The sequence below is a fragment of the Anopheles marshallii genome, chromosome X (genome assembly GCF_943734725.1).
Source record: "Anopheles marshallii chromosome X, idAnoMarsDA_429_01, whole genome shotgun sequence".
NCBI classification, from domain to species: domain Eukaryota; kingdom Metazoa; phylum Arthropoda; class Insecta; order Diptera; family Culicidae; genus Anopheles; species Anopheles marshallii.
In genome coordinates this window covers 4,536,539-4,558,346 of record NC_071325.1, presented here as the reverse complement: position 1 = coordinate 4,558,346, position 21,808 = coordinate 4,536,539, and the positions used below count along the sequence as shown (strand labels likewise).

Genomic DNA, 21,808 nt, shown 5'->3' with positions numbered 1-21,808 from the left:
TGTTTGCGCAATCGGCATGCACTTACGCGTGCCTAATCGGTTTCCTGCTGTACGTCACACTCCTCGATGCGGCACACCAGCGGTACATCGATCAACCGCGGCAGGTGACGTGGCGCATGCACCAGCAGAAAATCATCCACCAGCTGTCTACGGTACCGGTGCCAGAGCAGCTCGTTGAGAAACCAACGGAAGAGCCGCTCGCGCGATGGTTGCCGCTGCTCGAGAAAGATTCTGATGCGGTTCCAGATGTTCCCACGGTTTTGGGGTTTCTCCAGCAGCCAGTAGCGCGGTATCAGCAAACACTGGACGTGGGTGCGGGCGAACACAGCCCGGTCGACCATATGCTCACCGATGCCGAAGACCGAACCGCGACTGTACGTAGCAATGTCGACGAAATGGTGCTCGTATTTGGTCGCCTTATGCCGCTCGGTTGCAGTGGTTTGACGTGTGCTACAACGAAGAGCAGTAGGAATAGTTAGCTAGGGGAAAAAATACTTCGAATGAGCATAGTCTACATAAGGTAGCAGACATCAGCGCAGTTTTAATCACACTATCGTAAAATATCGGTACAAACTGTCTCAATGTACTTAGTACGCACGGTAACACAATGGAAATATCAACTGTTTTCTAATGAAGAACCTTTACATTAACGTACCTTAACAAGCTTCTGACGAAATGGTCACAGTTACTTAGGGCAGACAAGAAAGGGTGCTGCAGTACATCAAGTTTTTTTTTAAAGAGATTAGGTTTTAAGGTAATTTTTAATAATTCTGTTTGCCTCCAGTGTATTTTCTCAGTTTTGTATTGATGGAGCTCACTAGTTTTAGATTATGTATCACGTAAACTATTAAACACTTTCAATTATTGCGGATAATAGAATTGTAGAATATGTATAACTTAGACGTAGTCCACTTTTAGTTACTGTGGAGGGATGATAAAAAAAACTTTCGTAGCATATGCATACCCATACCTGGCCGGGTGTTCCTCTGTCTGCGTTGGTTCCATTTCCCGCTGGCGACGTCGGCGATGGAACCGTGTAATTTCATCCTCGGTCGGTTGTGCCCTGGACAGCCGATACCTTTTCGCTCCAGTGCGCCGATCTCGGCGCCGGTGAAGCTTCAGACACTGCAGCAGGCCACACTCACCGCTCAGCATGAAGTGTGCATAGTTGACGGGTGCCTGCCCCTCGACGAACACGGTCTGGTCCGGTTCGAACTGACGGATCTGGGCCCGGTGGCAGCAGTCCCGCCGCTGCTCGTCCGACCACCGATCGAAGTAGGAGAACCGTGCCAGCGCATCCAACAGGTCCTGCCCGTCCGGCGTCAGCTTGGCAATGGACGGCACCGGATCCAGTAGTGTACCTTCCCCAGGACGATGTGGTACTGAGTGTGCCTAGAGGACTTCGCGCGTGAAAATCCCGACCGAGTGTGGTCGAGGTTAGAGCAGGCTCCCACACCAGGAACCGATATCGCGTGTGTAAAAGCCCGGTACGCGATGAGCTGTCGATGTGAAATTTATGCACCGCCGTTGGAACCGAGGCGAAAGAGCGCAGGGGGCGGGGGGGGGGGAGGAGAGGAATGGAATGGGGAAGCATGATGGAACATGACCCCAAAACAGAGCTGGTTATAGTGCCCGTCGAATCCGCCCTTGAGCCATGCGAAGCGGTGAGAACGTGCGCGGCACCCTGTGTGACCACGCGCTTGCCTACATTTAGGCGTTTTATTTGCCCTTCCATGCAGGGCGAAAGCAGAGACGGAAGATGGGTCGCGCTTCTACACCCGTTGATGTACGGCGAAAGTCACGCGATTTGACGCCACCACCGTGCTATGCTAATGTGACTGGCCATAAACATTGGGCGGTATTGCAATAAATAGCGAGAAGGTAAACGTGCCCCTTTCCGATCAGGTTATGGCAGGTTAGCGAAGTTAACGGTGGACTTTTGGCAGTTATTGGCACTGTCAGTTACCGGGGCTGGGGTGAGGTATAATAGTAAATTTTATTCCAAAATATCACACAAACTGAGTGTATCGGATTGCAGTTCCTACAGACGTTGTGGCGAAATGATAACCTGTCAGTTGTCTCGGTAGCCTTGGAGATCCTAAGTGGAGTGGCCTCTTAGGGTTTGGTAGTTGGGGCAGGTTCTTCAGATACTATTGGTGCTCGGCAATAGCTTTTCTTTCATAACTTCTACACATTAAGGTCTAACCTCAATATGCCGCTGTGGAACGAGCCTTACCTTACCTCTTCCACTGCTAAAAACAACAAACACCGCACGGTGACCATAATCTTATTTTAAAGTACCATTTATTTGAGAGAATTCCCGATCGATTGAACCGACCGGCGAGCAATACAATATTAAAGAACTACTTAATAATCTCCTAAAGCAAAGCTGACTGCGATTCTGCGATGCCCAAGCATACCCGCGCAGTGGACTTTCACCGCACTCACGCATTACCACAGCAAGTGGTAATGCGCCCAAGAGGTTGCAGCATCTTATCAGCTACCATCCTTAAAGTGGCTCCAATTTGCTTTAACGCCAAACTCGTCCGGTACGTACTATTATGCTTACATTGCGAATGAATGAATGACGGAGAACGAAGGGAGAGAGTGAGAGAGAGTAAGGGGAAAGGGATGAGATAGAGAGAATACCCTTCTTGCTCGATGAGGTGTATGAACCGCTTAGACATCTGTGAGGTTTGCCAATGTTTATAGCGACCTGCACACCACATCTCGGCGTGGGAGAGGGAGATAAAAGCGGAAAGGACATAAGAGAATAAGAAATGAACGATATAAAGACAAAACACACACACGCACACAACTGCGGATTGGCCCCCCTTTTTGCGAGTTGGGGCCGTGTACGGCTTAGTTGTGACAATAATAAATATGGCAGAGATGAGGTTAGCTAACCAAACTTACGAGCACCACGTGCTCTCACCCGGGCACAGACTGCCTAGCTACATCGCTCTCGCTAACTCGTATGATGCGGGTGGGAGGGGACGGAGTGGGAGTTGGGAGCAGGGAAAGGGGGGTTTAGTTGTACGGTCGCGTGCGTTCTGGCTCACTTCCGGAACAGCAGTTGCCGCTGCTGGTCGGGGCTCAGCTTCGCGAACATGCGCTGGGAGGATGCCTGCGGGATGCCATGGTTCAGGGCGAGCACCTTCGTGATGATGTTGAAATCTTCCGCCGAGCGGGACGTGATACCAGACTGGAAGAGAAGGTTCTGCAGGTTCTGACTGTCGCTGAGCGGCCCGGCCGGTTGCCCATTGAATGCGATCGGCTGCGACGGACGGAACGGTGCCTGCTGTGGTGGGCCAACGTTTAGACCGAAGTTACCGGTGACCGGTTCCTGGCGGAAGACCCGATTGCGTTGCTGCAACGGTGGCAGCTGCTGCTGATCGAACGGGCTCGGCCCGATCAGCAGTGGTGGCAACACCGGGAACAGATTGAACGGCTGGAAGGGTTTGAGCGGCAGGGCCTGTTCCCGGGCGAGCTGCGGCGGCTGGCTGATGGCCTTCACCTGCTCGACGGAGGTGGTCGCCTTCGGGCCCTGTTGCGGCGCCTGCTGCTGTTGCTGTGGCGGCTGTTGCGGCTGGAAGTCGACGGCTTCCTTGAAGGGAAGCTGCTGCTCCACCGAGATCGGGATGGGTTTGCCGCCCGGTAAGCTAACGCTCGGGATGAACTGTACCGCCGGTCCCGGTCGGGGCAACTCCTGGACGAAGGTCGGCTGCGGCGCCTGTTGCTGCTGCAGCGGGAGCGGTTGGGGCTTGAACGGTGGCAACTGCTGCGCGGAGGGTGGCTGCTGTTGGAACTGTTGCTGCTGCTGGAACTGCTGCTGCTGCTGGCGGAAGAGCCGCTGCTCCTGCTCGAACCGCTGAATGCGCAAACGAGTCTCCTCCTCGAGACGTTGCTTCTGCTGTTGCAGCTGTTGCTGCTGCTGCTGGATGATGGCTTGCTCTTGCTGGATCTTTGCCCTCAACAGCTGTTCCTGGGCACGCTGCTGGTTCTGTAGCGCAATCAGCTGCTGTTCGAGTAGGCGGGTCTTCTCCTCGAGTGCCCGGGTGCTGAGGCTGATTGGGGACGGTGGTGCCAGCGGCGCTAGCAGTGGTTGCGTGGATGGGACAGCTTGAATCTGCAGAAGCGGCACACCGGCGGCCGATGGTGTGGCGGGCGCGGAAGCGGCCGCCCCTACTGGTAGGATCACCGGCGACGGTTTGAAGTCTTGCGCACCGGGAGATTTCTGCTTGGGCGGTGTTTGGAGCAGTGGGATCACGTTGCGAGGTACACCGAGCTGATCCTGCTGCACGGTGAAGGCGGCTACGAGCGGTGCCTGGAATATCTTCACATCTTCCGACTTTACCTGCTCAATGTTTTCGCCATCCTCGTTGTGCGTTGGGGCTGGGGTGGTTGGTACGGGAATGCCGGTCGTCGTTGACACGGGAGGTTGCTGCGTGGTGCTGCTAGTGACCGGCAGTGGGACCTCCGTCGTGCCGGCCGTACTCTGATCTACCAGCGGCACGATCTCATTCTCGGACTCCAGCTTCGGCGCAGTAAGCGTTGCCTTCGGTTTCGCGATGATAATAGTCTTGATGATTTCGTTCGCATCCGCGGATCCGATCGTTACTGCACCGGTTTCGCGCTGTTCCACCTCACCCTCGATCGTGTCCCGGTCGTCCTCCTGTGCATTAGCCACGAACGTGTGGTAGTCTACACCGGCGGTATCGCGTGCGCGCGCGTTACTGTCCGCCACCGTGCTTTCCTCCAGCAACTCGTCCAAGATGGTGGTCGCAAAGTTTTCCTCCGTAGTGTTCGCATCGCCCAGCAGCTGCTCCTGTTTCTCCTCCTCCTGGCGTTCCTTCAGGTGGCGCAGGGCACGCAGCAGTGCCTTGCGCAGGGCTGGATCGATGTTTAGCTTCCGCTCGGCTGTGCCATCCTTCGCCGCCACAACGATGACCACCGTCAACAGCACACCCACCAGCAAGAGTGGTCGGAACAACTGGAACAAAACGAAAAAGGGGTTGAAAAACAACGAAATCACACGGTGGTAAGCAGGGAATAAAATCAGATGACGAAAGCAAGAAGCCCCCCAAAACAAAAACGACATTCGCAAACCTTAAATGGCACGCAGCTCTCACGAGGGGGGGTCTGCGATTGTGGCGGTTGCAGACGAAAAATTCAATCTCGACCATCAAGGCATGAAATGAAGAGTTAGTGTCCCACCGAAAAAAAAAAAACATGTTCGTGCACATCCGGTGGTGTATAGGGTTGTTCTTCTGGCTTTTGCCTCCCATCGCCCCACTTTCGCTTAATCTCGCCAAAAAAAAAAAACACTCAACTCAATCCAATACCCAGATGCGTGCGCAGAGTGCGCTTGGATGTTTGCGTTCCGCTTAATGAGAATCTTCTCCAGCTTTCCCATGTGACTTATCTCAAGCGAACGTCGATCGGTTTGAAACGTTCGTTGTTTACCTGTGCGACCTGTGAAGCACGACTGCAAACCATCTTGTGCGTGAAACAACGGACGACTTGGTGGAAAGATAATAGTCATCTACATCTAGAGCTTCAGAGGTTATATCATTCGCCAGTTTAGTACCGCTGTTGTACCTATCCGTACTCTGCTGATGTTGCTGGGTGGAATTCTCAAAGATCTCTTGAGTTTTGGCGACCACTAAACGAAACCTTTCATGCTTATCGATTTAACTGTTGACCGTTTCTCGATTGACTCGTCCGATTGCAACCGAGTCGTATTTAATCAGCTGAAACCGTTTCTATCTTGTTTTGCTTGCTTTTATCTCTCCACCCGCACACGATACCAGCACTTCCAGATCATGTCAAACCCCCGTCTGTCTTCTTTTCGTTTCGGACCTTCAAGACACTTTCCCAACTGCGAAACGGCACCCATTTGCAGACGAAAAGCGTGATGATTTGCGGCAAATGCTAGGGTAAATAGTAAGCGCTACAGCAGCAAAAATGCTAATACCGCACATTAACTCGCCGCGCCGGTTAATCAAGGTCTTTTTTTTGGGAGGCATTGGCGAAGATTGGCGCGTGTAGTTGAATTACCCATCTCCCAAACATTCCGCGGAGGTGTAATTTTGACAGCGCTGGGAGAATAATCGGATAATCTGTGGCGCACTGGTTATTGTCCACCATTTTGGGATACCTTATCATTTTCCCACCATACAGGCAGGCACCGAAGATATGTCTCCCGTGCGGTTCACGTCTCCAAAGAAGACACAACAGCAAAAAAAAAAACGTTGCCAAATTTGCAGATCAGCTCTGCGTGTAATAGTCTTCCCCCGCAGTACGGGCGAGTGTAGCGTGTATTAACATCTGTATAATTTGTGTGTACCCGAGCGAGATGCAGCACAGTGTCGGTGGGCTAGCAGAGAGAAAGAGCAGACGCATCGAAAGCAACGACAAACCGTTTTGGGAAGCGAAATGGATAAAGATTGCAAAAAAAAACCGCAACCTGTGTTTGTGTGTGTGTGTGGCTCGGTGAGAACTCGGTGCGCTTTTGTGACAGTCCAGTTCGGGTGCGGGTAAATTATGGGTTTCGGTGATGACAAGCGACTTCATCGATTGCGAATCGTAGTCATTCGCCATTACGTGCAGTGAACGGTGTGCTCTAAACGGCAAGTCACTGAACAATTGGTTCAACAGTGAGACAGTAAGTATACGTTTCATAAAGCAATCATAATGACGTTTCGGGTCAGTTGCGCCCATTGGCCATTGCCAGCGAAGGAAGCATTACTTACTTTAATAGAGGGCACTTTGATTGGGTTTAGACAGCGAAAAGAAACTCTTTCGCTTCCGACCTGACATTTCACTTCATGCTGAGAAACTTAACCAAAAAGAAAAACAGAACTGGAAGGATGTTTACTTAATGTTACTGCCATTACCAGTGAGTGCCCGCTAGGAGAAATTCGATATCTCATCTTGCCAAACACCCATTCCGACACTCGTCCGGCACCGAAAGCGGATGTTTTTGGTTTGTTTAGGAAAGTGGTGATAAATTATCACCAGTGTCATGTGGTACCATCATCACCAGCCATACAACAACCGGACAACAAAGGCTCGCAAATGAAATGGGCGAAAATCGGCACCGGTCGTAAAGCAGATTTGCAGACAACCGCAGCTGGGGAAGACAACTGTTTTGCTGGTTAAAAGCCACCACAGCAAACAACCGAAACACACACACACACATGCAGTGAACTTTGACACGGGAGGGAGAAAAGAAAGCCAAAGCAGCGAGTGATAACTCACCAGTACCTGGCCGGGTTGGATGATACCGCAAGCACATGCGGAGGACTCATTGATTGTATTCAAATTTAACCTCACTTCATCCATTGCCTCCCACTCGAATGCCACTTTACGTAAGCACATCTCTCGACCATCGACAGCTACGAATATCACGCGGTATTGAGGTTTTGCTCCACCAGCAGAAGGAGTTTGCTTGCTTCTTTTTTTTTTAATTTCAATAAATTTTTCCTACCACTTCCTGGTACCGAAATCGTTCGGGAACATGAGCAGAAGCCGCACGAAACAGCCTCCTGCATGCGATCCGAATCGAACAACAACAACAACAACAAAAAAGCAGCAGGTAGAGCTATTGTGTGGATGTGGATCTCCTATGTGTCTGCCCCCGGGGTAACCGCCAGGTTCGAGTTTGCGATCAGGTTTTCGTGTACCGATATACCTTCAAAACCTCACATCAGCTCGCGGGAAGCATATGGGAAGATGCGACGGTGGCGCAACTTTCTCCCGTGCACCAAGCGAAAGAACTGCCCGTTGGGAGGGGGGGAAGGGGAGAAGGGCAAGATCGAGTCGTTCGATTAATGATTACGTTTATCTTCCTGGTAGGATTAAATGGCTGTTCATCAATGGTGGATCGTTTGTGTTGCTTCCGGTGCGATGGGTATTCACCAAACCCGCTGGCATCAACATAACCCTAAGTCATCGACGGTTGTCTGGCATAGCAACAGAGGCCAGCAAAAATCACCCGCAATCGGTGAGCGAACACAAATAAAAGCGGCGTGTTTATGCTTCTTAGCTTGACGTTTACGTAGCTATCCATCTCTCGGACGAGCTGAGCCGTACAGAGGCGAATGAAGCTGCCCAGCTCAAAGTCTCTATAAAAACAATAAACAACATCTGAGCCGTACGCAGACACATCGTAAACGTCAATCGATCATCTACTAGAACAGCGCACCAGGATTGGCAACTGTGGACAATCTGGCAGTACGCTTGCTGTGCTTTCGACGTACGGAATGTTGGCATAATTACGTCCTATTATTTACCAAACGCTACCTTCACGGAGATGCATCGCACCTTACGCCATAGGAGTACGGCTGTTTTGCTGTGGTTGTTTGCTACTCGTACCGCATTGGTGGTGGCGTTCGGCTCCCGTATCACTCGGAGAGAAAAGATTGAAGAATCGCTTCCCCCCCCCTCCCTTTTCCTTCTCCCACATACACTTCTTTCCGCATAAAATTTTCTTCCCCCTCTTCTCGTCTGTGAGATAACGCAGCTAGCGCACGCAGCCAAACATTCCGCCCCAGCTCAATTAGCGCTCCATCGATAGATGTTACACATTCCGCACTGCAACCGACCTGGCACGGTGATCTACTCGTTTTATGCTGGCAGGGTGCGCGATGGCTTGAAGACTCTACAGTCCTCAGCTTATTTAGTTGCCCCTGTTTGACGCTAGAGGGCCGCCCGGGAGGGAAGCGCTGTAAATCCTAAACCCATGCCAAAGATAAACAAACGACGAGTGCCAACGTTAGATAATGTACTCATTAGGTAATAAATCACAGTTCACGACGCCACGCGGAGTTTTTCCTTTGGTTTCGTTGGTGACGCGCCGGCTGCAACGTGAGTTACACGTGCGTACGAGACGCTGTACGTGTCGATTGATGCTTCATTACCACCATTATTCGTTCCGTTGCTGTTTTGCGTCGAGCGGATCGATCGTGAGCGAGAGCGTGCGGGCATACACGGGTGGTTTGGGTGTGTCCTGCGCCCGTGGAGAGGATAATTTCTACTGCTCGCACTGGGTTGACTTACCCGGGTGAGATCGTGTCAGTTGGGGAGCGCAGAGTTCAGGACGCTGCCCAAAATGTCAATCCTTTAATCCAGCCGGCGTTTGTGTACACCGGTCAGCTGTTCACCTCCGGGGTCAACCATGTGCAGCAGAAAAACGGCATCATCATCATAATCATCCTCCTGTCACCTACCCGCCCACTCAGCATGCAACCCCACCCAGTGCTCAGCTCAGCTTTATGACTGTTATTATCATAATTCACAGTGTCTCGGGCGCCTCCGGGCGTTTCGAGGTGTCTTTCTCCACCCCAAAACCCGAGGGTCGTGCACACTCCACCCAGGGTGGGAAAGTTTCCTTCACCACCGGTCGCCTCCTGCTGCTGGATCTGCCATCCGTGCATTCGGCTCGTGGCTGTTGATTGATTTTGATTTATTGTGCATGCCGCACACTTACGTCACCAGCAGCAACAACATACAAAAGCAGCAGTGGTAGTGGAAGAAATAAATCCAACTGGTCACGTAGAAACGGCTAGCCCGTCACTAATTTTTAACGAGCTGTTTATGATCCACGTGGTTTCGTGGTACATCGCACTGCAAACATTCACGCGGCGAGGGGTGGCGGCGTGGTGGTGTGTCGCGCATGTGGTCGCATACCGTTGCATGCACGCGAATCGCAACCCACAACAACAAAATTGCATACTTCACTATTAGGGTGGGTGGGCCGGGGGATTCACACATAAATATTTAGACGCAATGAAACACAGCTTCACAGCGGTACGGTACAGAGCGAGCGAGAGATAGAAAGAGCCATCCCGTGAAGGAAAAGCATAGTGAGCGCATAGTTATGAAATTGTATGGAAAATCTAAGACGCAACCGGTGCACAACATTTCGGTGCCGATCTTTTCTTACGCGTCCACGTAAGTTACGCACACACACATTTGGCAAAGGTATGTGGCGGGATGTGTGGCTTTATGTTTGCTTTGCCATTAAATCTCGAATTCGATTTGTCTTGAATTTTAACAAAATTGGTTGCGTGCGCACGGGGAGCCCGCACCATGAAAGTGAAAGTATTCCTACGCGCAACCCGCGTAGGGTGAGCGGGTCGTCATGCAGGGGATTTAGTGCGGAGCCTATTGGGAGTTCGTCCAAGATATTAGACATAAAGAAGGTTAAGATTCTTCCAAAACGACAAAAAAGCGGAACATTCTTGAATGTTGAGCTACTTCCAGCTTTTATGTTGAAATAGAAAACATGAAGATAAACATGGGTGATGGTGAGTACGTCCCTGAAGCTTTCACTCAGCTCCTCTTATAGCCTTCTATTAAGCCTTTCAGAAGGGCAGAGCCCAAGAGGTCTTGGAACGACGTTTCGGGAAGACGATCAGCTTGATGATGATATGATTTTCTGTTTATTAAAGCTGTTTGCTTGCTTCATTCACCTTCAATTCCCTCCCCTAAAGTGGTACATCATTCACCGAAGCCTGCCTGAAAACCGATCCGTACCTTCCCTTAATTACCTCGGCGTTAGTTGGAAATAGGCGAAGCAGAAAATGGACAACAAAAAACCAACCCGAAGTCCCCAGTGACCCTCGTCGGAGGAGTCAAAACGGTGCGTGGAGCTCTCGCGGGTCTCGCAACTCCAACAGCCCATGAACGGTATGGGTAAAGGATAAACTTTACGAGCAGCACCGTGCACCGTGTGGTCGAAACATCCACCGGACATCGCGGGCCCGCCGTGGGCTGCATCCATCCACGGTAGCCCCCGGGTGAGTACCCTCTGAGCCGGGTCTGAAGTGAGCGTCTTGTACCACTTGTGGTTGAAGTTGTGCCCTACCGTTTGGCCACGATATTGCCTATTTCGTCGTCGGCGGTAAGGAGCGTCGGTGTTTGACATTTTGCCGGCTTGAGCGTGACCCACCACCATCCCACCATGCCGTCCCAAACCGAGATGTCAACCAAGATGTCCAAGAACTGGAAGCTGGGATACCCTTTTTTTGAAAGACGAACCCCCTGGGGTGGAGGTCAAAATGTGAGCGAGCAAGTTGCCTTTTCCTACGGCAAATCGCACTCTCCAGCATCTGCAATTACCTGGTCAAGCGAAGGAGGATGCACGAGTCCTCCACCAAAATAAAGTCCACCAACAAGGGAACACTGCGAATACCCGGATCTCTTTCGTAAGTTCGTCGCCATGCAGCCGTACGACAGTTTTGCGACCCGGTGTCGTCTTCGTTGGAACTTTCTCCACCTCCTGCTTTCCCTATTCCCCCTTCCCCTCTCCTACCCACCATGCACCAGATGGCGACACGATGAAGATCTTGGAAAGTGGAAAATCCTTGCCGCGCACCCCGTGTACCTTCCCTTCGGCCCGGGTTTCTTCGGGCTGCTTGTATCTCCCAGCACCGAAACACTCGAAGCGGCTGGTTTTAATGCTAATTCCGTATGTCCATAGACAGTACCGGATGTGGGGAGATGCTGACATTAAGTTGTTGAGTAAATATGCATGGGACGGGCCGCTGTCGACGATGTCTGGGCGGTTGGTGAACGTTGCGCGTGGTGGGTAAAGAGGATTGAGTTACATCCGAGATATGAATGGACATCCGACGTGCGTCCAAATGCGTCAACGGAGTGTTGCGAAGCGAAGTTCCAGAATTCCAGCAGGAGATACAGAAACAGATGACCAAACACCTCTAGACTTCTAGACTTCTAGACGAGCTTAGTTAAGGGTACCTTCCTGGAACACTTCATCCGAGTTCGGTCATTGACATTGAGTGTTCGAACCTTTTGTTGTTTTCTTTCTTGTGACACAAATTTCATTCCCTCCCAGTTGGAAACTTCAATCACTTTCCCTTTGTTTGTTTTCCTCCCAACCTATTGGCAGAACATGCTAACCGGTTTATCGATGTGCGAGTGAGAACAAAAAGAGATGGAGCGAGAGAGAGCGAGTGAGTGAAAATAAAACGCTTCTAAGCCAGTTCAAGGTCGAGTTGAAATTAAATTCGTTCCACTCCGATTTGGGCGTTTTATTTGCTTTGCATCGTGAAAACGTTCGTAGGAAAAAAGACCTTCCCGCCTTTCCCCACTGTCCGCCATACCGGCCGCATTTCCTTCCAATGGTGTGCCCACTTATAATAGCCATATTTTGATCATTATCGATCTAACAACGGTTTGTGGAATGATTTTTGGAGCGGAGGGAGAAGAACATTTTCCCCATTCCAGCTGTATGTGTTGATTTGAAATTTTGTTTCCATTCTATCGTTTCACTCCCTCTTTCTCGCTCTCTCTCTCTTTCTATCTTCCTATAAATACACTTTAAATTTGTTCCCACGGTCACACAACGCAACAAAAAATACTCCATCATTGCATTCCGTGGGGGATGGTTTTTTTTTTCAAACTAAGATACGGCAAGAACCAGCTCGGGTTGGTGGAAAACCATGACGGTCGATAACGAAACGTAACTTTCTCCAAACCGCTCCACAGCGGGCCGGAATGGGAAGCCCAGAATGAAATCGAAACACGACTGCGGTTGTTGTTGCTGTTTGGCCCCAATTTCGTGAAGGCTGTCCCGGGCCGAAATGCATCGTCATCGGGAAAATTTTTGTTTTCTACTTGCATGCATTTTCCCTCCCCCTAATGCTGTCAATCGAAAGGGTGTTTGGTGGGGTAGGTTTTTATAAAACGGAAAAAACACTCCCCGTCCCAAGGCAAAGTGGAAGAATTTTTTTGGAGGGCAAGTTAGAAATGCAACGCATTTAAAGGGTGAAGAAAATTACACACCTCATCTTCACCATTTTCAATGCAGCTTTCACGTGTAAAACGTGCCATTCTTGTGTGGTTCCGTTTATTTTTTTTCTGTTGACGATACCTTCGCATTTCCTTCCCTCCAAAACCAAGCATCATCGAGCACTTACAGAACAACTAATAATAATAGTAAGTCATATTCATTCAACCCCCCAAAAACCGCACCGGGCGGTAATGATGCATCATGCAGCCGGGCAGATTTTCACACATTTTCCTTCGCCCGTGTGCCCACAAAACGCCCCGATCATTGGTGGGCTGTTGTTGCTGTTTTGTTGCTCTCTTTTGTTTTTTTTTTCTGTTTTTTGCCGTTTCGTGTCTGGCACGCGAACGCGTTGGACAAAAGCGTCATACGTCACTAGTGCGCTGTGCACGCGCCCACCTACCTGTTCACCCCATAACGAAAGCGCCCCGGCGCGGGTGCGTACGTTACGAAATTGTGTGTACGTACGCGTTCACACTGCGAGCGAGCGTATGCGGTGCCGCGATGCTCCAGTGGGGCTGACCTTTCGCTACGCGAGTCACGCTAATTATGCGATTGAGATGTGTCTGTTTTCATCTCCGTGAAGACGGGTACAGATGGAGCCGAATAGGGAGGGAGGATGAATGGGGGGGGGGGGGGGGAAGAGGAGTTTGGATGATGCTTACAACGATGTTAAATCACAAAGCATCGCACCCGTAACAACGACCCATTGCCGATTCCTCTCGTTTGCCACTTCACGGGTAATGATTGCTTCCGAGATGAGATGATGCGGAGGCATCCTTTTGACCAAAAACGGAAAGACTCCTGGAGAGTTTTCGCGCGATGTGAGTTTGAAGCATGCTTAGAAATACAAATTACAGCTAATTTAATCATTTTACTAATAATATTTTAATAAAAGTAATTAAATAACCACAAAAAAAAAGTTATTTTTCGCCCGTGAAAAAAAAACCTTTCTTGCACCAACAAATACTTTCATAGTGCTGTTTTATTCTTTTCGCTCCTATTAAATAGCCTTTTCGCCCATTAAGGGCGACGGTTAAACCCATCTGCTTTCTCGTCCTGTTGCATAACTCTTATGCCGCCTCGGAGCATCGCTGTAAAAGCGGAAGGTAACGAATAAAAACATTTCAACAAACAACTTTGCGAGTGGTGAACCTTAATCCCACTGGGGGTAGTTTTTTTTTCTTGTCTTTCTCCATGTGCACATGTACCAGCGCGCGCTGTTTGATCCGCTTTTCATCGTCTTTCGATTGCCCTTTTACGCTGTTCCCTTATGACCCCCAAACCGTTGGCCCCCAGCATGGCTCGACAATTTACACCCGGGTGCTGGGTCGGGGCAGGGTCCCGCGCAAGAGCGCATTAGAAAACCGTGAAGAATCGTACCGAGCATGGAGATGAGCTGGTAGGGAAACAACATACGAAAACCAGCTCCTCCTAAGCAAGAGTGAAGCAAAGAGGGACAGAGAGAGCGAGGTATGAAAGTGAATTGTCTTTGCACCAGACACGACTTCTAACGGCTGTCGCTTCACATTAAATTCTTCTACCCGTGTCGAAAGGGTTGCGAAGAAGGGAAAAGAAAATTAAGAAAGCAAACCGATACATCGTTTTTTTTTTGGGGGGGGGAGGGGAGAGGGGGGGGGGGGCGATACGCCGTCAACCTCCATCAAGATGTTTCGGTAGCGCCATAGTTAAAAGAACGCAAGCAATATACGTCGGGTTCGTCGCCTGCGGGATGAGTCTTTTGTTTTTTTTCCTCTTTCTCTCCCTTAAGTAGCAATCTTGCCCTCGATCCTTCCCGACGGGGGCACACGGAACGAACGGCTGCACCACGTTTGTCATCGCATTCCTACCGCTCTGCCAGGATGCAGTGTGCACCACCGAACCCGGCCCCTCGAAATGAAAATATCCATTTATTTGTGTACGTGTGGGTAAGAGAGATTTTTCGTTCCTCCTTGATCAAACGGCTAAAAGGCAAAGCAAAAGGGTTCAGTGTTTCAATACGTATCACCCCCAGGGCGAGTGCCGCCTAAACGATCGATGCAAAAGAAAATACACCTCGCGCATTCCGACACGTCACGAAACAGTAATTTCGTCTCCCATCGCAACCATCATGAGCCGCTAGGGAACAAATGCACACAGCACAATAACAACACAACAACAAAACACTCCGCACATTTTGCGATCGATTTGCGTCAAATGTCAACCGCAAATGGGGCGCAGGGAACGATGCTGCGGTTTTGTGTGACTTCTATTCCGCCTTCACGGTTAATCGCATGGCTGGTGGTAGAACCGAATGGATAATTGATGGGGAAGGAAAAGTTTTTGATACTTATATCTGCGCAGCTTTTCACGCCTGTTGCCCTTTTTTTACACGGTACGAAACGGAAGCAAATACGTGCACGAACTTCCGTATGGAATGGGAAAAGCGAGAAGAGGGAGGGTGATTGTGAGCAAAATTGGGCGAATGTAGCGCAAAATTGATTAATACCACTTCAGGCGTGAAATTGGCTCCAACGGTAGTGATTACTTAGGATGTGGTTACATTTGCACTCATTGCTCAAGCACGAAAGAAAAGAGATCGGTGATGACAAGAGATAAAGCATGGAAATAAAAAAAAAAACAAACAAAGAAAGTACCGCGTGCAGGCAGTAGAAAAAACAAAGTGAAGCAGACAAACAATAAGATATGAAGATTTATGTTCTGGCCAGCAAACGAAAGCAGCACCGAAGAGACATGAGGTTCGTCACTTGTTGAGTCTTTTGTTGTCACATGCAAACCCATATTCTATCCACCAAATCAACGCAACACCAAGAAGACTTGAGGTTCGTCGCTTGATGAGTCTTTTGATTCCACATGAAAATACCTGTTCTAGCTGGCAATTCAACGCAACACCATAAAGACCAAAGGTTCGTCGCTTATTGAGTCTTTCGCTTTCACATGCAAATGAATATTCTAGCAAACAAAATAATGCCATACCGAAGACAGTAGAGGTTCGTCGCTTAATGAGTCTTTTGTTTTCTCATACCAATTTATATTCCAGCTAGCAAAATAATACAGCACCCAAGAGAGTTGAGGTTCATCGCTTATTGCGTCTTTCGTTTTTACATACAAATGTATATTCTATCTAACAAATTGACGTCATATCGAAGAGACTTGAGGTTCGTCGCTTGTTGAGTCTTGTGTTTTTAAATGAAACTGCATGTTATTGCTAGCAAATCAACACGACATCTAAGAGGTTTAAAGATCATCGCTTGTTGAGTCTTATCTTTTTGCACGCAAAAACATATTCTAACTAGTAATTTAACGCAACACTGGAGCGACTTGAGGTTCATCGCTTGTGGAGTCTTTCGTTTTCACTTACCATTTTGACGGGTTTTCGTTGGTTTCTTTTATTATTTTCGATCCTTTTTTCTGCAGCTCGCACAGGATGCACTTTCTAGGTCGGGTTGAGCACGTTGATGTGCTGTTTGATCCCGTTGATAAGACCGTTGAGGATGAAGCAGCTGATGAAGGGGTGTTCTAGCACCGGGGAATGGCAAATGTTTCTTCGAGTTTTTTTTTTGGCTCACACAAAATTAAATTCACACTTCCAACCAAAAAATAAACACACCCACTGCATACACTGTGGTTAACGTCAATTACGTTCTCGAACCAGAAAAAAAATCCGATCACTGGACACAATCGTTCGTTAGTACTTATTTCTTTCAGCACGCGTGTAGGAGTTCTATGTCAATTGTTCGACTCCATCAACCGTACAGGAGCTGTTTCTTGTACGGATCCCAAACACCGCCACTATGTTGCACAATGAACCCCGCAATACAGCACCAAATCGTGGTTTTTGGTCCTTTAAAAACACACACACACCACACACTCGCTAAAGAACTGGAAGTTCATCGGCTTTCCCTGCGCTTTCAGAGCTCCGTTGCTTGCTCGGCGAACGTCAACGTTCGACTGAAACGATTACCCGGGTGGGCGAGAGATTTTGTTGCTTGGGAACCGCCGTACGCCCCGAGCCTGCCTTCCTTTCGTGCACACGCTGGGAAAACGAGCATACAAGGGGAACCCACCGATGGGGATGTACGTGCGCTCGAGAGAGCAAGAGTCGAATCGTCTCGCTGCAATCCGGCGCACATTTTCGAACCGTGCGAGCAGATGCTGCGCTTGGAACCGGTCAGTTTTTTGGGGTGGGTACATATTTTCACGGAGGGTGGCATCTACTCAGGCTCACGTCTCGTGGCTGCTGAAGCGACAGACACGGGTCGGCAAAAGGCCTCCGTTTCCAATTAAGCGCTACGGATTCACGTGCTGGGTGTGGTTCAAATTGTTCGGATGTGGTCGGATTGATGGCTCCCGCTTCGAGCACGATCACGATCATGATGCGTTCGTTTTTCTGAGTGTTTGAGTTATTTTTTTTTGCTCTTTCATTTGTCGTTTTCTAACCCAACCATGGGCTAACCATTCTTACTAGTGGTGCGTTCGAGCGATCCGCTTAATTCAAAGTGAATTATTGGCTTTATAAACGAGCACAAATTGTTTACAACCGATCCCAATCAACTATATTTGGAAATCCTTCGGCAATTTAGTGCTTTGTTTCTAATACATGGTTTCCCTTTCATTGACTAAAGCTGTAAAGATATTGTTGTTAGGTTCGTCGCTTATTTTGTTATTATTATTGTCGAAGTCTTTCGTATATTTCAACATTTTGGTAGCAGTTAACATAAAAAGCTGACTTGAATCCAATTTCGGATGCAATCAAATGCTTTGTTTCTAATACATAATTTCGCTTTCATTATTTAAAGCTGCTAAAATATCGCAGCAAGGTTCGTCGCTTAAATTTTGGCGTTGAAGTCTTTTGTTTATTTTAACGTTCTAGTAACAGTTAGCAAAACGAAATGATTCGACTTCAATTTCGGATGCAATTTTTTACGCCTTAAACACATAACGGCCCCCCCCCCCCCTATATTATGTATGTGACCGTGGAAATTGAAGGAAAACGATCTGCATATACACTGGACTATTCTGACGAAAGTGCTGCTCGCAATCAACTCAGCATAATATGCCGTGTGTATGTTACGTTTGTACCTGTTTGTTTGTCCCGGGCGGGCGTCAAGTGCTCGAGATCGTTGCCAATTATGCCCATTAGATGCGGCGAGGGTCCGATCATTGCGCGGACGCCCGATGAAGTCGACGGTTATTGCTTCACACCTTCGCCGATACTGTCCCAGGTGTAGCCAGCGAGCGTGTAAATTTTTCCACGCCACCAAACACCAAAAAGCGGTTCGCTTTCGTATCGAAAATGTGAATCCGGTTGTATTTTTTTTTTCTGCGATGTTCCCGTGACGCCCCCGGTTTGGGCTATTTTTAACTACGTTGTTGTCGTCGAGGTTGTTGATGTTGTTGTGTGTGCCCAATGCGAGTGGAGGCTCATTTTCTCCCCCAAAAAAAAAAAGTAAAATTCATCGCATCCCTTTGCAAGATTTCGTTGCGTGGCGTGAAATATTTTTTGCATGACAGCATCATCACCATCATCGCGCTGCTGCCTGCAGCGCTGTGTTGATGGAAAAAGCAACAGCGTCAACCGCACCGGCGGGAAACACATTGCACAGCTGCTACATAGTGCACGAGACACCGGGAGACCGCTAGGTGTTTAAATACTCGTTAGTATCTGCGCACTTACGCGACGGCTGGCGGTTGCATTTGCGATCGAATCGATAAAATGAACAACCATCAGGGTTGTGTGTGCTCACCAGCACCAGCAGGGGCTTATGATTGATTAAGTGATGGGACGGACGGTAAGGGTTATTTTTCCCCCCCCCCCCCCCGTGCAACTCACATACACACGCGAGCCCGGTGAAGCGGTAGCGTGTGAAGGAATGTGAACAATTTCGATTTCGGTACCCACTTTCGACTGGTTCAGGCAGGTCCGCGGCGGCAGGAAGCGGTGAGATAAAGCAGATGAGCTCACAGGAACCCGTTGCGCTTCCGAAACCTCCCCGCAATGCGCGGGCCGCGACGCTTGGTGACATAAGGCGTAAAGGATTTCACGATTTCACTTTCATTCCGTACACGGGAGAAATGTTCAGCTAAGGGTGCGACTACTTGCGCACCAACCATCCCATTACACATTCCCGGAAACGGTACGTACCAGCCGATCGGTGCTGAGATAATCGTTTTGTGTCTTCGCCCCAAAAACCAAGGAAAAAAAACGCTTTCGTTCAGGGAACAGAACGCAACAAGAACGTCTGGGTCGCACTAGAGTTCACGAAGGTTCAGATTGGAAGGCGGGCACCTTCTACAATCTTGATCGGCGACACGCGAGCCACACACCAAAGGCCGGTTTGCCACCATCGAACGCTTCCTGATGGCTTCTGTTGGATTGGTTCAACGAAAGCAAAGGGTTCTTGGATTGCGTGTTGTTTTTTTTTTCGGCCGGCATGCTTTGTGCCCTTGGTTGGCTCCGTTAGAATGGAACGGGTTTTCGGTTCGGTAAGCCTGATCGATGGGTTCATCCCGCGGATCAACCTCACCCTATCGGATGGGATAATTTATAGACGTTTTAATTGAGCCTTCGAGCCGGATCGAGATTTGAGAAACCCCTGCTCCATGCAGGCATTCTGGCACCGTTTACCAACCATGCATCCGTCCCTTATCATCCCCGCGAAGGGCGGGTTGGAGTCGAACATACCGGAATGCAGCTTCACCGCGGTCACGGTAGTCCGCCCCGGATCTTAAATGGTTTGGCTGTGGCGTTCCGTCCCTGTGCTGCTTTAGAATGTGGCGCGTGTTTTGCGTGTACCACGGGCAAACCTATCGAAAATCGAACCATCGAGTAGCATCGGGGCGCATTAAAGCTCTCCATCATCCGGCATCGAAGGCAACAAAGCCAACAGCAACAACAACCAACGGAGCAAGGGATGATCGTAACATTAAACTTTCACTAGCAGCCCCGGGTATGGGCCGTTTGCCGGTGCGGCTTGGCTTTGTGAAAATAATATTACTTTTCGAAGATGAGCGCGGGCTATATTTCCCGGCAAATGATGTGTGTGTGTGTGTGCGGGCGCTGAAATGGATGCTGACACCCGAACCCGTTGGAATGTAAACGGCATGCGCGGCGGACGCTGCATGGCGGAGAGAAAGAGACCGCACCGTTCGTAAGTGTACGCGAGTGAGTCCAATTAATGGTTGAGTTCGTGGTTCGAACGATCGGGCGCGATCCGACCAAATCCCAACAAAACGGATCATCCGTACGCTTTCTCGCTCCGGCAGTCGCGATTCGCAGCCAAGGGCTTGTTAAGGTCGTTTGCGGTCCATCGTTGGAAGTAAAGAAAAGCCTCCCCATATTCGGACCAACCGGATTAGCATCGTACCGGCGATGATCTTCCCACGTCGGTTTCCCACAACTCCCACGGGTAGCTTTCGTGCACACACACACACACTTCGATGGCCATTTTCTTCTTCACCCCCCGTGCTCAACACCATCACTCGAGTGCACTCGAGAACCGACACAGCCGCACGACACAACAGCTTGGATTTTAAATGCGCACCTATTGAACACCGTCGATGCCACACCTGTTTGTTGCTATGCTTGTGTATCCCCTAGCGAGACATCCCATTTCCAACACCCAATTGGGCGTTTGGGGATTCGAGGATGTATTCCGCTTGTTTCGGGCACTGCCAAAAAACAACCCCTGCTCGGCATACACTCCAAGACCTCCCAGCGTGTGGTGGACGTTTCTTTGTTTTCTATCCATTTCTACATTTCGGTCGATCCTTCCGAACCTTCGCATACGCATGTACGCCCGTCATCCACCCAGTGCTGGGCAAACATTGGAACTTTCGAAAAAACTTCCAATTATCAAAAAAAAAAAAAAATTCACCCCCAAAACTTCGAACGCAAAGTACGGTTCGAAATCGGGTGATAAGAGCTCACAATCACCGCTTCAACAGCCACTTTGGTGTTCTTCCCTTCTTTTACGCGTGCAGTTGTAGTTGTGCGCGTGTCGTCGGAGTGTGCAAACAGATGTTTCACCCCCTCACTGTAGTGGAATTGGAAATCTTTGCCGAGATGCAAATGATCCAGTTGGTGGACGCGATGGACGGGACATCTTTCGCCATTACCTTCACCGGTGAGTTCTCACGTGACGGGCATCTCACCGCTATCACTCACGCGGTCTAATAAGCTACGCTATCATCCCAATAAGGCACCAGACACTAGACGCGCATTGTTTAACGATCGATCAACGCCAGCCGGCTGGTAGGACGTTGCACAACGCGTTGCCGTCCTCGCGGGGTCAATTGATCTCTTTCTCTCCTGACCCCTTTCGGGCACGATTTCGCCAATGGACATCGTGAACGGCGGAGCGTTCCCGCTTACCAAACCTGGAACGCTTGGGACGCGTTCGCCGATTCCTTATTGCGGATCTGCAAGGATTGCACGGTTTGGATGACCTCCAGTTGGTGTGCGTTTTTCGGCCACATGTTTGACCGCCGGACGAGCTCGGCGGCGCTCGACGCGCTTTTGGTGGTACGTTTGGAAGTTACGCAATATGGCAATCTGAGTCGAATTCTACACTCCAATCGGGTATGTTTCATTATACCTTTCTCTTCCAACTCTACTTATCAGTGACACTGGAAATTCGTCTACTAATACGGACGAGCTAGTATGGACAGCCGTTCCCCGTTGGAGAGATATTGAGCTGATCTACTCTAAACACTTACAGCATCAAGATGGATGCCCATCCCGAAAGGCTCCACATTATCGAACGGCCCGATCGCGCCCATGTTTGGGTTAATTGCATTTGTTGATTAATTTTTCCCTCCACCTCGCAACATTCTGCCAGATGCTGGCGACTTCTTCACCTCCTTTAGCGCGCAAAACAACAACAAACCCTAACAAACGGAGCTCGAATTGCCCGAAGGGGTCAAATAATAAAACGCGTTGGCCAAGCGCTTTAACCACCTTACGCAATCGACGCTGTTTCCGTCGGTGTC

At 49.6% G+C, this 21,808-nt stretch overlaps 2 protein-coding genes across 2 annotated transcripts; both read right to left on the bottom strand.

Moving 5' to 3' along the window:
* Window positions 1-32: 32 nt before the first annotated feature.
* Window positions 33-2,507, bottom strand: LOC128717801 (uncharacterized). The gene is made up of 4 exons (XM_053811481.1): window positions 2,456-2,507; window positions 971-1,361; window positions 656-664; window positions 33-450 (listed from the first exon to the last, which is right to left on the bottom strand). Exons 1-4 carry the CDS (start codon window positions 2,505-2,507, stop codon window positions 33-35), a joined length of 870 nt encoding a protein of 289 aa, XP_053667456.1.
* A 551-nt stretch (window positions 2,508-3,058) lies between these two features.
* Window positions 3,059-21,295, bottom strand: LOC128717762 (daxx-like protein). The gene is made up of 2 exons (XM_053811470.1): window positions 21,197-21,295; window positions 3,059-4,993 (listed from the first exon to the last, which is right to left on the bottom strand). The coding sequence occupies exons 1-2, from the start codon at window positions 21,293-21,295 to the stop codon at window positions 3,059-3,061; spliced, it is 2,034 nt and encodes a 677-aa protein (XP_053667445.1).
* Between the last annotated feature and the right edge of the window lie 513 nt (window positions 21,296-21,808).

What these genes read in the sequence shown, in the direction of transcription:
- LOC128717801 (XM_053811481.1), bottom strand. Translation starts at nt 2,507, where the DNA reads ATGGTAGCTGATAAGATGCTGCAACCTCTTGGGCGCATTACCACTTGC. An exon ending in GCGCATTACCACTTGCTGTG is followed by an intron (nt 1,362 to 2,455) that starts GTAATGCGTGAG and finishes GTCCTGGGGAAG; the next exon opens with GTACACTACTGGATCCGGTG.
- LOC128717762 (XM_053811470.1), bottom strand. Translation starts at nt 21,295, where the DNA reads ATGTGGCCGAAAAACGCACACCAACTGGAGGTCATCCAAACCGTGCAA. An exon ending in ACGCGTCCCAAGCGTTCCAG is followed by an intron (nt 4,994 to 21,196) that starts GTTTGGTAAGCG and finishes GTTTTGTTCCAG; the next exon opens with TTGTTCCGACCACTCTTGCT.